A 16822-nucleotide genomic window follows, 5' to 3' on the forward strand; every position below is an offset into this window, starting at 1 on the left:
TTATTGTTATATAGTACTCTCCCAAGCACTCAGTCCTATGTTCTGCAAACTTGTACTTCCCCCAACTTGTACTTCCCAAGAGCTTAGTACAGTGTTCTGCACACAGTAAGCGCTCAATAAATACGATTGAATGAATGAATGAATATAGAAAGCGCTCAATAAATACAATCAAATGAATTATTGAATGAATGAAATTAAAAAATAAGTACTGGGGGCTCAGGGTGGGGTGACTATCAAGTGCTTAAGGGTACAGATCCAAATGTATAGGCAATTAGGAAAGGAGAGGGAATAAGAGAAATCAAGGATTAGTCAGGACGGCATCTTGAAAATGTGATTTTAATAAGCTTATGTAAGCATCTGTAATTGATTTATTTATATTAATGCCTGTCTCCCTCTTTACACTGTAAGCTCATTGTGAGCAGGGAATGTGTCTGCTTACTGTTATATTGTATTCTCCCAAGCACTCAGTACCGTGTTCTGCATATAGAAAGTGCTCAATAAATGCAATCAAATGAATTATTGAATGAATGAAATTAAAAAATAAAATAAGTACCGGGGGGCTCAGGGTGGGGTGAATATCAAGTGCTTAAAGGGTACAGATCCAAATGTATAGGCAATTAGGAAAGGAGAGGGAATAAGAGAAATCAAGGATTAGTCAGGAAGGCATCTTGAAAATGTGATTTTAATAAGCTTATGTAAGCATCTGTAATTGATTTATTTATATTAATGCCTGTCTCCCTCTCTACACTGTAAGCTCATTGTGAGCAGGGAATGTGTCTGCTTACTGTTATATTGTATTCTCCCAAGCACTCAGTACCGTGTTCTGCATATAGAAAGTGCTCAATAAATGCAATCAAATGAATTATTGAATGAATGAAATTAAAAAATAAAATAAGTACCGGGGGGCTCAGGGTGGGGTGAATATCAAGTGCTTAAAGGGTACAGATCCAAATGTATAGGCAATGAGGAAAGGAGAGGGAATAAGAGAAATCAAGGATTAGTCAGGATGGCATCTTGGAAATGTGATTTTAATAAGGCTTTATTAAAATAGGAGAAGCAGCATGTTTCAGTAGAAAGAGCGTGGGCCGGGAGTCAGAGGAACTGGGTGTTCAACCTGGCTCTACCCAAATTCCTGCTGTGTGACCTTGGGCAAGTCACTGAACTTCTCAGTGCCTCAGTTGCCTCATCTGTAAAATGGGGATTAAATTCCTGTTTACCCTCCTACTTGAACAGTGAGCTCAATGCTGGACAGGGACTGTGTCCTACCTGATTGACTTGTAGCTACCGCAGGGCTTAGAACAGCGCTTGACACATAGTAAGTGCTTAAAAAATATATTTTTTACCATTACAAAATATAAAATAAAAAGGTCTATGAAGGTGGGGAGAGTGTGGTGATTTGTATATATATATATACAAATATATATAAAAGCAGCGTGGCTCAGTGGAAAAGAGGTCAGAGGTCATGGGTTCAAATCCCGTCTCCGCTAACTGTCAGCTGTGTGACTTAGGGCAAGTTCATTCATTCATTCAATCATATTTATTGAGCACTTACTGTGTGTACAGCACTGTACTAAGTGCTTGGGAAGTACACTTCTCTGTGCCTCAGTCACCTCATCTGTAAAATGGGGAGCCCCCCTGGGACAACCTGATCACCTTGTAACCTCCCCAGCACTTAGAACAGTGCTTTGCACATAGTAAGTGCTTAACAAATACCATTATTACTATTGTTATATTCATTCATTCATTCAATCATATATATTGAGCGCTTACCGTGTGCAGAGCACTGTACTAAGTGCTTGGAAGAGTACAATTCAGCAATAGAGATAATCCCTGCCCACAACTGGCTTAAAGTCTTGAAGTGGGGAGGCAGACAACAAAATGAGTAAATGGAGGAAGTGGAAGTTCCAAGCCAGATCAGTCAATCAGTCAATCAATCGTATTTATTGAGCGCTTACTGTGTGCAGAGCACTGTACTAAGCACTTGGGAAGTACAAGTTGGCAACATGGGCTAGGCATGGTGAATAAGTTGGCCTTGGAAGGCAAGGAGTATGACTGGGTAGTAGCAGGAAATCAGTGAGGTAATATAGAGGGGGTGAGTTGATTGATTGCTATCAGGCCTGTGGTATGGAGTTTTTGTTTGATGCAGAAGTGGATGGGCAACTTCTGGAGCTCTGGACTGAAATTTTTTTATTTTTTATTTTTCATTTTTTTTAGAAAAATGAACCACACAGAGAAGTGAAGAATGGAATAGAGTGGGGATATGAAAGAGTCAGGGAGGTTGGCAAGAAATCTGATGCAGTAGTCAAGGTGGGATAGGATAAGTGCTTGGATCAACACAATAACAGTTTTCATGGAGAGCAAAGAGTGATTTTTAGTGATGTTTTGAAGACAGAACCAACAGGATTTGGTGACAGATTGAATGTGTGGATTGAATGAGAGAGATGAGTCTAGGATAATGTCAAGGTAATGGGCTTGTGAGACCGGGAGGATAGCAGTACCATCTATAGTAATGGGAAAGACGGGGAGGGCGGGGTTTGGGTGGGAAGATTAGGAATTCCTTTTTCACATCTGTTAAATTTGAAGTGTTGGTTGGACATCCAAGGACAGGCATTCTGAAGACAGAAGGAAACACAAGACTGCGAAGAAGGAGAGAAAACAGGGCTGGAGGTAGACTTGGGAATCATTCACATAGAAATGGTAGTTAAAACCATGGGAGGAAATAAATTCTCCAAGGTAATGGTTGTAAACGAAGAGTGGAACTGAATCCAGAACTAAGCCTTGAGGGATTTACAGAGTTAAGAGGTGGAGAGGTAGAGGGGGAGGGAGCCCACACAAGAGGGTGAGAATGAGTGGCCAGGGAAATAGGAGGAGAACTAAGAGATGAGAGTGTCAGAGAACCCACAGTTAGTGTTTTCAGAGAAGGGGTGATTCAAAGTGTTGAAGGCAACAGAGAGGTTGAAGAAGGTTAAGATGGAGTAGAGGCAATTGGATTTGGAAAGAAGGGCGTCGCTGAAGACTTTTGATATTTATAAATTTTCTATTATAAATTATTCATTGATATTTTCTATCTCCCTCACTAGACTGTAAGTTCATTATGGGCAGGAAATGTGTCTAAAAACTCTGCTGTACTGTACTCTCCCAAGTGTACAGTGCTCTGCCCACAGAAAGCTCTGAATGATAATAATAATCATAATAATGATGACATTTATTGAGTGCTTACTATGTGCAAAGCACGGCTCTAAGCGCTGGGGATGTTACAAGGTGATGAAGTTGTCCCACGGGGGGCTCACAGTCTTAATACCTATTGTACAGATGAGGTCACTGAGGCCCAGAGAAGTGAAGTGACTTGCCCAAAGTCACACAGCTGACGATTGTCAGAGCAGGGATTTGAACCCATGACCTCTGACTCTAAAGCCCTCTTTTCACTGAGCCACGCTGCTTCTCCTGAATAAATTCCATTGATTGATTGACCTTAGAGAGGGCACTTTCGGGGGAGTGAAGGGGGTGGAAGTCAAATGGGAGGAGATCAAGGAGAGAATGTGAGGGGAGGAAGTGGAGGCAGCGGGTAAAGACAACCTGCTAAAGGAGTTTAGAGAGGAATGGTAAGAGGGAAATGTGGCAATAATTGGAAGGAGCTTTGAGGTCAAGGGAGGGCTTTTTTTGTTTTTTTAAGATGGGCATGTATGAGTATGTTTGACAGCAATGGGGAAGAAGCCATTGGAAACTGAGCAGTTGAAGATGTCGGTCAGATACCATCCTTCCCATTTCACAAGCCCGCAACCTTGGTGTCATCCTCAACTCTGCTCTCTCACTCACCCCTCACGTCCAAAACCTCGTCACCAAAACCTGCCGGTCTCACCTCCGCAACATCACCAAGATCTGCCCTTTCCTCTCCATCCAAACCGCTACCCTGCTCATTCAATCTCTCATCCTATCCTGACTGGATTACTGCATCAGCCTCCTCTCTGATCTCCCATCCTCCTGTCTCTCTCCACTTCAATCCATACTTCACGCTGCTGCCCGGATCGTCTTTGTCCAGAAACGCTCTGGGCATGTTACGCCCCTCCTCAAAAATTTCCAGTGGCTACTGATCAACCTACGCAGCAGGCAAAAACTCCTCACCCTGGGCTTCAAGGCTGCCCATCCTCTCGCTCCCTCCTACCTCACCTCTCTTCTTTCCTTCTCCAGCCCAGCCCACACCCTCCGCTCCTCTGCCGCTAACCTCCTCACTATGCCTCGTTCTCACCTGTCCCACCGTCGACCCCCGGCCCACATCCTCCCCCTGGCCTGGAATGCCCTCCCTCCGCACATCCACCAAGCTAGCTCTCTTCCTCCCTTCAAAGCCCTATTGAGAGTTCACCTCCTCCAGGAGGCCTTCCAACACTGAGCCCCTCCTTCCTCTCCCCTTCTTCCCCCTGCCCATCCCCCCCACCCTACCTCCTTCCCCTCCCCACAGCACCTGTATATATGTTTGTACAGATTTATTACTCTATTTTACTTGTACATATTTACTATTCTATTTATTTTATTTTGTTAATATGTTTTGTTTTATTGTCTGTCTCCCCCTTTTAGACTGTGAGCCCGCTGCTGGGTAGGGACCATCTCTATATGTTTCCAACTTGTACTTCCCAAGCACTTAGTACAGTGCTCTGCACACGGTAAGCGCTCAATAAATACGATTGAATTAATGAATGGAGGGGGCTAGTGTTTTGATATAGTGTGAAGGGATAGAAGTGCAGGTTGTGGGGTAGGTTTTGGGAAGAGGTGGGAGATCTCCTTTTGAGATACTGCTGGAAAAGATCAGAGAGTTAAAGATGGGGCAGGAGGAGGAAGGGTCTGTAAAGGAGTAGGGGAGAATGTTATGATGTTATATGTTGCTAACTTGTACTTCCCAAGCTCTTAGTACAGTGCTATGCACACAGTAAGCGCTCAATAAATACGATTGATTGATTGATTGATTATGAGACACCTGATAGTAAAATGGGGATTGAGACAGTGGGCCCCATGTGGGACAGGGACTGTATCCCTGCTAGAGAAGCAGTGTGGCTCAGTGGAAAAGAGCATGGGCTTTGGAGTCAGAGGTGAGGGGTTCAAACCCCGGCTCTGCCAATTGCCAGCTGTGTGACTTTGGGCAAGTCACTTCACTTCTCTGTGCCTCAGTTACCTCATCTGTAAAATGGGGATGAAGACTGTGAGCCCCCCGTGGGACAACCTGATCACCTTGTATCCCCCCAGTGCTTAGAACCGTGCTTTGCACATAGTAAGTGCTTAATAAATGCCATTATAAACCCAATTTGCTTGTTTCCACCCCAGTGCTCAGTACAGTGCCTGGCACTGTAAGTGCTTAACAATAAGAATAATATTTATTATTTATTAAGCATATATTAAGCACTTACTATGTACAAAGCACTGTTCTAAGTGCTGGGCACTGTTCCCATTATTATTACCGTTATTATCACAGAATGGGGCTTACCATTTTACCCAAGATAGTCCCAGTTTCAGGATCTTCGTAGAGAGTTTTTAGTTGCCCAGAACCACTTGCAAAAGTGTGAACCTGACCCAGCTCAGTCTAGCAATCATGGCCAGTTTAGTTCTTTGGCAAACAGAACAAAGCTCGAGGTCTAGGCTTGGTAAGTAAAGTGACCACAAAGGCATTTGGGGATGGATCAACTGTAGTTATAATACTCCCCAAAGCAGAGCAGATTCTGGTGAGAAGCTTCTAACCCCAAGAGCAAAATAAATAAATACGATTGATGATGATGATGATGACGATGATGATTGACTGATTGATGATGATGAAGAGCAAAATCAGTGGAAGAATCAGACAACTGAAAAACCAGGTCAGACACCTGGACAGCTACCTCTGGTTTTTTTTTTTTTTTTCTCACATTACTGTTGATTTCTGTTCAATCCCTCCCACGTGAACTGCTTAAGCACCATTTTACTTATGCTGCTCATCCTCCCAAAACTCTCCTGTGCTTCCCAAATTCCCCACATCAAAATCAACTTCTCAGCCTTGGCTCTCTTATCCCGTATTGAACCCCTCACTTCTCACTACGTCCTAGGTCAAACCACCCCTTTAGCTAGAAAGCTTACTTATTAGCAGCGTGGCTCAGTGGAAAGAGCCCAGGCTTGGGAGTTCAGAGGTCATGGGTTCGAATCCTGACTCTGCCATATGTCTGCTGTGTGACCTTGGGCAAGTCACTTCACTTCTCTGAGCCTAGTTACTTCATCTGTAAAATGGGGATGAAGACCGTGAGCCCCACGTGGGACAACCTGATCACCTTGTATCTGCCCCAGTGCTTAGAACAGTGCTTTGCACATAGTAAATGCTTAACAAATGCCATCATCATTATTATTATTATCCTGGTTAAGAATATGTTTCTGCCATTTGGGTATTTATCTCTTTGAACAGCCTCTTTCAGTAAACTTTATATTGCTTCAGAGCTAAGACTGCCTTTCACTTCCTAACTCCATAAAGCAGTTAGAGTGTTCTGAGTTAAGGTGGTCACTCAATCTATACAGTTGATTGACTGAATGACCATCACCCTAACAGCTCACTTAATGGGACACAAAAGATTGCCCAGGCCTCGGCAATATAATATTCGGTTTCCAATTTCTTTTGCGCTGACTACTATAACCAACTGCCTCAAATACTCTCACTGGCCAAGAGTGTTGCTTCCTGGGAAAATGTCTTTGGCTCCTAAACCAATTTCCAGGTCACAGAAATTCCAAGTGGTGACACAGTTAAGATAGCGTGGCCTCACTGTTCAAATAGCAGGATCACTAGTCTCATGATTACTCTAGAGTTGGGTAGCTAGGGAATGGATGGTGGTTCCAATCAATACCAAGCTATTGACGGGCTGACAGAAGAGGCATTATGTCAGGCAGGGAAAGATAGGAGGAGAGGAAAGAAGCTGACATCCTCCTTCTCTACTGAAAAATGAGTCAAAATCCATTGTTCACATGTCAGGTGAGAGGAGAAGGCATGAGAGGGGCTGACGGGGCTGACAAGCAGATGTATTCACTACACATTAAGACTGCCTCACTTTGGAAAGATTAAGTATCTCCCCAGGCCATCAATTGTCCATTCATTCAATCGTATTTATTGAGCACTTACTACTAAGTGCTTGAATAACAACAATATAACCATCAATAGACATATTCCCTGCGCACAATGCGCTTACAGTCCAGAGGGATGACAATGGACCATGAAAAACATTTGATTATGGTAGTGAACTTGACCTTTTATCAATCACTCAAATTAACTGAGAGTTTACTGCTTGCACAGCACTGTACGAAACACTTGGGAGAGCCCAATGTGACAGAGTTGGAAGACACATTCCCTGCCCACTACAAACTTAAAGTCTTCAGAGGGAAACAGATATTATTGTAAATGAATAACAACAATGATGATGACAATAATGATGGTATTTGTTAAGCACTTCCTATGTCCCAAGCACTGTTTTAAGCGCTGGGGTTCATACAAGGTAATCAGGTTATCCCACATGGGGCTCACAGGATGAATTCCCATTTTATAGATGAGGCAACTGAGGTACGGGCAAGTGAAGTGGCTTCCCAACGTCACACAGCTGGCAGGTGGCGGAGCCAGGATTAGAGCCCACAACCTAACTCCTAAGCCCATGTTCTTTCCACTAAGCCACACTACTTCTCTAAATAATTACTGGCACGTACATAAGTGCGGTGGGACTGAAGAAGGAGCAAGCAAAGGATGTAAATCTAAGTGCAAGGATGACACAGAAGGGAGTGGGAGAAGTGGAAATGAGGGCTTAGTCAGGAAAGCCCTCTTGGATAAGATATGCTTTTAATAAGGCTTTGAAGGTGGGGAGACAGATTGTCTGTCAGATATGAAGAGGGAGAGAGTTTTGGACCAGAGGCAGGATGTGAGCAACAAGACGGATGAAATAGCAGGGGGAATGGTGATTGAGAGACTGCTTTAAAACCGACAGTAAGGAGTTTTTGTTTGCTATGGAGGTGGATGGGCAACCACTGGAGGTACTTGAGGAGTTGGGAAACATGGACTGAATGCTTTTGTCGGGAAATGAACTGGGCAGCAGAGTGATTTATGGACTGAAGTGAAGAGTGACAGGAGGCAGGGAGGTCAACAAGGAGGTTGATAATAAGAATAATGGCATTTGTTAAGTGCTTACTATGTGCAAAGCACTGTTCTAAGCACTGGAGAGGATACAAGGTGATCCGGTTGCCTCACGTGGGGTTCACAGTCTTAATCCCCATTTTACAGATGAGGGAACTGAGGCACAGAGAAGTTAAGTGACTCGCCCAAGGTCACACAGCTGACAATCGGTGGAGCCGAAATTTGAATCCATGACCTCTGACTCCCAAGCCCGGGTTCTTTCCATTGAGCCACGCTGCAGTAATCAAGACGGGGCAGGATTAGTGCTTGGATTAATGCATGAATTAATGCATGGTAGAGGTTTGGATGGCAAGGAAAGAGTATATTTTAGGGATGTTGTGAAGATTGAACCAAGAGAATTGGGTGACAGACTAATAATAATAATAATTGGCATTTGTTAAGCACTTACTATGTGCAAAGCACTGTTCTAAGCTCTGGGGAGGATACAGGCTGATCAGGTTGTCCCACGTGGATTGAATGTGAGTGATGAGTCAAGGATAATCCTAAAGTTACGGGCTTGGATGGGGTGTGATGGTGCAAGGAGGATGGTGGTACTGTCTACAGTGATGGGAATGTCATGGGGAGGACAGGGTTTTAGTGTTCTGTTCTGGACATATTAAGTTTGAAATATAAATAGGAAATCCAAGTAGAGGAATCCTGAAGGCAGGAGAAAATGCAAGAAATCAGTCTATCCATCATATTTAGTGTGCAGATATTCTGTGCAGAGCACTTCTTCAAGCTCTTGGAAAGGTACAACAGAATTAGGAGACATGATCCCTGTCTTCAAGGAGCTAATGACTTTTTCAGTTTGGAATTTTCAACAGAGAGTTAAGAGTCACAGTCTCTGCCCTCTTAGGGCTAGGCTATATAATCAAATCTTCAACATTACGAGGTTAGTCATGACAACCAGATTCACTTATTCAATCATATTTATTGAGTGCTTACTGTGTGCAGAGCACTGTACTAAGCGCTTGGGAAGTATAAGTTGGCAACGTATAGAGACGGTCCCTACCCAACAGCAGGCTCACAGTCTAGAAGGTCACAGTAGGAGCACGAGAAGTATCAGGGCTTATCAGAAAGAGCACAGGTTTGGGAGTCAGAGGACCTGGGATTTATTCTCCCAACTATGCCACTTGTCTGCTGTACAACCTGAGGGAACTCACTTAACTTCTCTGTTCCTTAGTTACCTCATCTATAAAGTGGGAATTATTTATGATATTTGTTAAGCGCTTACTACGTGCCAGGCACTGTAAGACTGTGAGCCCCATGGAGGACAGTGACTCTGTCACAACCTAATCAACTTTTTTTTTAAGTGGTGTTTCTTACTGCTTACTATGTGCCAGGCACTGTACTAAGCACTGGGGTATACACAAGCTAATCAGGTTGGACACAATTCATGTCCCATATGAGTCTTATAGTCAGAGAAGCAGCATGGCATAGTGGATAGAGCACAATTCTGGGAATTAGAAGATTGTGGGTTCTAAAACTGGCTCTGCCCCTTGTCTGCTGTATGACCTTGGGCAAGTCACTTCACTCCTCTATGCCCCAGTTACCTCATCTGTAAAATGGGGATTGAGTCAGGGAGCCAAATGAGGGACAGAGACTGTGTCCAAACTGATTTGCTTGTCTCCACCCCAGCGCTTAGTACAGTGCCTGGCACACAGTAAGAGCTTAAGAAATACCACAATTATTACTATTAATTCCCATTGCACAGATGTGGTAACTGAGGCACAGAGTAGTTAAGTAACTTGCCCAAGTGGCAGAGCTGGAGTTAGAATCCAGGTCCTCTGACTCCCAGCCTGTGGTCTTGCCTCTAGGCCATGCTGCTTCTCATCTTATATCTACTCTAGCACATAGTAAGTGCTTGACAAATAGCGCAGAAAAATTCATCCCACTTGTGATATGTCAGTTAAACAAGTCTAAAAACTCTTTAGCCTGGTTTATGAGTGTCTGTAACCAAAGGCATGCTCTCAGCTTGCTACTTGAGCTTAACCAGAGATTTATTCTGCTCCAAATTCAAGCCTCCATTGTGTACCATTTGGGCTGTTGTATGAGCAGACCACTCAGTTTCCAGGAGGACTTAATATCATTGCCAACTTGGCTTCACTGACTGCTTTAGTCATTTGGTCAATCTTATTTATTGAGCACTTATCATGTGCACAGCACTATACTAAGCACTTGGGAGAGTACAATATAACAATATAATAGATACACTCCCTGCCCACATCAAGGTTACAGTCTAAAGGGGGAGAGAAATGTTAATATAAATAAGTAAATTACAGATCTGGACATAATTGCCATGGGGCTGGGAAGAGGGGATGAATAAAGGGAGCAAATCAGGGTGACAAAGAAGAGAGAGGGAGAAGAGGAAAGGAGGGCTTAGACGAGACTGAGGTACAATGAGAAGGTTGGCAATAGAGGAGTGAAGTGTGTGGACTGGGTTGGAACAGGAGAGTAGTGAGGTGAGGTATGGGGGGCAAGGGGATGGAGGCCTTTGATGCGGAGGTGGATGAGAAGCAGTGTGGTTTAGTAGCAGGAGCACGGGCTTGGGAATCAGAGGACATGGGTTCTAGTCCCAGCTCCACCACTTGTCTGATGTGTGACCTTGGGTGAGTCACTTCTCTTCTCTGTGGTTCAGTTCTCTCATCTGTAAAATGGGGATTAAGAATGTGAGCCCCATTTGGGACTCCTTATCTATGTCCAAGACTGAACTCCTTATCTTCCCTCCCAAACCCTCCCCTCTCCCTGACTATCCCATCATTGTAGACGGCACTACCATCCTTCCCGTCTCACAAGCCCGCAGCCTTGGTGGCATCCTCGACTCCGCTTTCTCATTCACTCCTCATGTCCAATCCATCATCAAAATCGCCAGTCTCACCTCCAGAACATCACCAAGATCCTCCCTTTCCTCTCCATCCAAACCGCTACCTTGCTGGTTCACTCTCTTATCCTATCCCGACTGGATTACTGCATCAGCCTCCTCTCTGATCTCCCATCCTCCTGTCTCTCCCCACTTCAGTCTATACTTCACTCGGCTGCCTGGATCATCTTTGTGCAGAAACGCTCTGGGCATGTTACTCCCCTCCTCAAAAATCTCCAGTGGCTGCCTGTCAACATACGAATCAAGCAAAAACTCCTCACTCTCGACTTCAAGGCTCTTCATCCCCTCGCCCCTTCCTACCTCACCTCCCCTCTTTCCTTCTCCAGCCTAGCCCGCACCCTCCACTCCTCTGCTGCTAACCTCCTCACTGGGCCTCGTTCTCGCCTGTCCCAACGTCGACCCCTGGCCCACGTCCTCCCCCTGACCTGGAATGCCCTCCCTCCACACATCTGCCAAGCTAGCTCTCTTCCTCCCTTCAAAGCCCTCCTGAGAGCTCACCTCCTCTAGGAGACCTTCCCAGACTGAGCCCCCTTTTTCCTCTCCTCCCCATCCCCACCTCTGCCCTACCTCCTTCCCCTCCCCACAGCACTTGTATATATTTGTACAGATTTATTACTCTATTTATATTACTCGTACGTACTTACTACTCTATTTATTGTGTAAATGATGTGCATATAGCTTTAATTCTATTGGTTCTGACGATTTTGACACCTGTCTATATGTTTGGTTTTGTTGTCTGTCTCCCCCTTCTAGACTGTGAGCCTGTTGTTGGGTAGGGACTATCTCTATATGTTGCTGATTTATACTTCCCAAGCACTTAGTACAGTGCTCTGCACACAGTAACCGCTCAATAAATACAACCGAATGAATGAATGAATGAATGACAGGTACTGTGTCCAACCTGATTTACTTGTATCCACTTCAGTGCTTAGTACAGTGCCTGACAACATAGTAAGTGCTTAACAAATACCATAATTGTTATTATTGTTATTATTATTATTATGAGGAGTGGGGAAATATGGCCTGAATAGTTTTGGAGAAAAGTGATCTGGGCAACAGAGCAAGGTTAGGACTGGAGTGGGGAGAGACAGAAGTCTGGGAGGTCAGAAAGGAGGTTGTTAGAGTAATCAAGGTAGGATAGGATAAGTGCTCCGATTAACATGGTAGCAGTTCATATGGAGAGGAAAGGGTGGATTTTAACGATGCTGTGAAGGTTGAAGGAGCAGGATTTAGTGATGGATTAAATATGTGGGTTGAATGAGAGATGGGAGTCAAGGATAATGCCAAGGTTACAGGCTTGTGAAACAAGAAGGATGCTAATGCTTTCTACACTCAGACTGTTAATAATGATAATAATAATAATTGTGATATTTGTAAAGCTTTTTCTATGTTCATTCAATCGTATTTATTGAGCACTTAGTACAGTGCCCCCTCCTTCCTCTCCCCCTCCCTCCCCATCCCCATCCCCCCCGCCTTACCTCCTTCCCCTCCCCACAGCACCTGTATATATGTATATACGTTTGTACATATTTATTACTCTATTTATTTATCATTTTATTTTGTTAATACGTTTTGTTTTGTTGTCTGTCTCCCCCTTCTAGACTGTAAGCCCGCTGTTGGGTAGGAACTGTCTCTATATGTTGCCAACTTGTACTTCCCAAGTGCTTAGTACAGTGCTCTGCACACAGTAAGCGCTCAATAAATACGATTGAATGAACAAATGAACAGTGCAGAGCACTGTACTAAACTCTTGGAAAGTACAAGTCGGCAGCATATAGAGATGGTCCCTACCCAACAATGGGCTCACAGTATAGAAGGGGGAGACAGACAACAAAACAAAACATGTAGACAGGTATTCTTTGTGCCAAAGCACTGCCCTAAGCACTGCGGAAGATAGTCCCTCTCCCTCATGGAGCTCACAGACTAGATAGGAGGAGAACACGTATCTCCTCCACATTTTACAGATGAGGAAACTGAGGTTCAGAGAAGTAAAGTACTACACCAGCACACAATAAGCAAATGGTAGAGGCCGAATTAGAACTCAGGTCCTCTAACTCCCAGGCCTGTATGTTTTGGGAAGAATGTTTCTTCATTTTTCCATCACACCGAATTCAACTGTGAAATGAAAACATGTGTGGCAACAGGACTGGTTGACATTTGAAAGGTCCAGGGTGGTCTCTGACAACCAAAAAGAAATCTGTGCCCTTAGGGTGGTTTCCAGGTAACTGGTCCAAATGAAAAGAGTGTTGTAGCCCACACTTGTAGTGACTGAAGGGTCCATCCAAATTGATTCTAAAGGAACAATTTGGTCAATTTTGGACTCATCCAGTGTGACAGTGTTCCTTTAAAATCAGTACCCAAACCCAATCGATTCTAAACTTAATTATTTTTATTTTATTTTTATTTGGTAAGTGTGTATTCTTAGCATGATGGATGGGTCACACGTAAGGAACAGAGAACTGGGACAGGTGGGGTCCCGTAAGAAAAGGCCTTATTTCCAGGAAGGCTGACTGTTGCAGAGAGGTGGCTCAGAATTTGAAATACCAGCAAACCGGGAACATCACACTTTCCCCCCTTCAAAGCCCCTACTGAAGGCTCAACTCCTCCAGGAGGCCTTCCCTGACTAAGCCCCCCTTTTCCTCAGTTTCCCCCTCCCCTCTGCATCTCCCTAACTCACTCCCCTTTGCTCTATCCCTCTCTTCCCGCCCCCCAGCACTTGTGGATATTATGTACATATCGATAATTCTATTTATTTATATTAATGCCTGTTTACTTGTTTTGATGGGTATCTATAATTCTATTTTTTATAACACCTACCAAAGCATTTGGTATTTACTGATCACTTACTATGTGCAGAGCACTCTACTAATTGTTTGGGTGAGTACAAGACATGAGACACTGCCCTCGAGGAACTTGGAATGTCTTTAAAGGAATGCTATGAGGATAAAATGAGATATTCACAGTGCTAGCACTTCAGTCATCATAAACACAATTTCTGGAATGCGGTTATACTCTTGGATCAACTGAGCTCTCCTCTTGGTTAATAATAATAATGGCATTTATTAAGCGCTTACTATGTGCAAAGCACTGTTCTAAGCGCTGGGGAGGATACAAGGTGATCAGGTTGTCCCACGTGGGGCTCACAGTCTTAATCCCCATTTTACAGATGAGGTCAGAGAAGTTAAGTGACTTGCCCAAAGTCACACAGCTGACAACTGGCAGAGTTGGGATTTGAACCCATGCCCTCTGACTCCAAAGCCCGGGCTCTTTCCACTGAGCCATGCTGCTTCTCTCTGGCCTTGGGAAAAATGTTCTCCAAATGTCCTTGGATTTGGAAATATACTCTAAAATCATACAAGTACCAACTACAGGTACTGCTGTGTCCTTGGGCGAGTCACTTCACTTCACTGGGCCTCAGTTACCTCATCTGTAAAATGGGGATTAAAAGTCTGAGCCTCACTTGGGACAACCTGATTACCCTGCATCTACCCCAGGGCTTAGAACACTGCTTGGCACATAGTAAGCACATAATAAATATAATCATTATTATTAATAATAATAAATAATAATAATAATGACATTTGTTAAGCGCTTACTATGTGCAAAGCACATAGGGGGATACAAGGTAATCAGGTTGTCCCACGTGGGGCTCACAGTCATAATCCCCATTTTACAGATGAGGTCGCTGAGGCCCAGAGAAGTGAAGTGACTTGCCCAAGGTCACACAGCAGACATGTGGTGGAGCCGGGATTCGAACCCATGACCTCTGACTCCAAAGCCCGGGCTCTTTCCACTGAGCCATGCTGTTTCTCTGCTTCTCTACTTATTATTAAGTACTCAGAGAAAACCGAAGAAACAATTACGGAGCAGGAAATATGTACGTTTAACTCTGAGGCCCTCAAGGACCAGGGTTCATGTCTAGGCTCCACTTGCATATGCCTTCCCAGTACTTAGTACAGTGCTCTGCACACCGTAAGTACTTAATAACTACTCCTCAACTTACTACAAGTCCTACAAGTAGACCTTCTCAATGGAAACACGTGAAGCCTCCGCAGTCGCCCTTCCCATGCTTTAATCTCATAAAAATTTCAGTTGAATAGCAAATTTAAACATGTCAAGATATTTTAGCACGTGCCATTTAAATGTCGAGAAAAAGTTGCGCGTTGAACGGCACTGGGTAATTGAATATTTTTCTGTATTAAACCTGCTAGGTGACCCCTATTCAGGCTTGTCTGAGGGCAGTCTATTGCTCTTGTTAATAACAGGTGATCCTTGGCGGTTCTCTTTGTACTCCCCTCACGCCTGACATTCTCTACCAGGCGACCCTATTTCCTGAATGCATTTATAAAATGGGTTTCTACTTACAGTTGTGGCATGTGGCTCCCACGTAAGCCGTCTGGCTACAGTTGCAGTAAAAAGCAGAGCAAGATTGAGTGCACGTCTCCTTCGTGTTCACAGTAGTTCGGTCAAGCACCTAATTCGATTGAACAAAACAATCACATTCATTTCAGGCATTCCTCCTCAGAAAACGAGAGAGAGAAATATAGAGAAGTTTTCTAAAAGCCCAAAATACTGATTCCCCCTGCCACCCCTCCCACAGGACACAGCCCCGAAAGACCAGCGTCAACTTAAAATTGAGACTCTCCTGTCGTGGTTTGTGCGTATGCTAACATTCAGCGCCCGAGAGGAGAAGAAGCCAATTCATTATCTCAGGAACCAGTTTGTAAAGTAGAAGGAGATAGGGAAAATTCTAATTGCATTCCACATTTAATCAGACGGTGGTGGGAGTGTGCGATGGAATGAGAGAGAAACAAAGAATGACGGAAAAGGAGTGAATGAGAAAGAGAAAGAGGGAACCGAGACGCGACTGTGAGGGAACGAGAGAGAGGGGGGATGAAAACAGAGATAGAAGAAGGAGGGAGGGTGATGAAACAGAGAGAGGGCTAGCACGAATGAGAAGAAGAGGAACAGATAAGAAAGGAAGAAGGGAGGAAGGGGAGGGAATGAGAAAACTAGCTATCAGATATCCATACATTATTTCCTTTTGAAGAATTTAGGGAGTGCAGAAAAAAAAGATGATTTAATCTTAATCAATCAATCAATCAATCGTATTTATTGAGCGCTCATACTGTGTGCAGAGCCACTGTACTAAACGCTTGGGAAGTACAAGTCTGGCAACATCAGTCAAAAAAATCCCCCAAAACCCTCATTTGAAAAGGACAATTCCAAATCGAAAATCAGATACTTGAAAACATGAATGGCTAGTTACGGTCCTGTTACATTACACTGAGAGCAACTTAATGATTCAAAAGGTCACTAGGTCGCGTTAATGCCTCGACTAAATTTAACAGGGCTTAGGGCTAAAAACATTTCGGTTTGACATCCTCTGGCAAAATGGGATGAGCAATTGCTTTCAAATTCACAAAGAATGGTAGTGAGCATATTCAAATACATCATTACACAAATTAAAACCCTGATCACACGTCATTCTGTAGTTCACATTTGCTGCCAGGACACTTTCTTATTATCCTAATGTCTCAGTGGGAGTTCATGCAAAAGAAACAGCCCTATGGTGACTTTGGGCCTTGCAATCAAGCAGTCAATGGTGTTTACTGTGTGCAGAGCACTGTATTTAGTGTTTGGAAGAGTACAGGAGAATAGAGTGGGGTAGACATGTACCCCTCCCCCAAAAACCTTATAGTCTAGAGGGAGAGACACAATAAAATAAATTACAGCTCATAAGGAAGCCACAATCTCTCCAGTCCTGTCCAAATTCTAAGAGAAAT

The 16822-nt window shown here is 43.9% G+C and overlaps 1 protein-coding gene across 1 annotated transcript in view; it reads right to left on the reverse strand.

The window, feature by feature from the left end:
• The window catches only part of CNTNAP5 (contactin associated protein family member 5), a 919822-nt gene that overhangs the window by 319401 nt on the left and 583599 nt on the right, over positions 1 to 16822 (reverse strand). The window contains 3 exon segments of the mRNA XM_038741400.1: positions 15402 to 15477; positions 15479 to 15502; positions 15504 to 15510. Coding sequence (XP_038597328.1) covers positions 15402 to 15477; positions 15479 to 15502; positions 15504 to 15510 — 107 coding nt within the window.

The sequence above is a fragment of the Tachyglossus aculeatus genome, chromosome 1 (assembly GCF_015852505.1).
Source record: "Tachyglossus aculeatus isolate mTacAcu1 chromosome 1, mTacAcu1.pri, whole genome shotgun sequence".
NCBI lineage: Eukaryota > Metazoa > Chordata > Mammalia > Monotremata > Tachyglossidae > Tachyglossus > Tachyglossus aculeatus.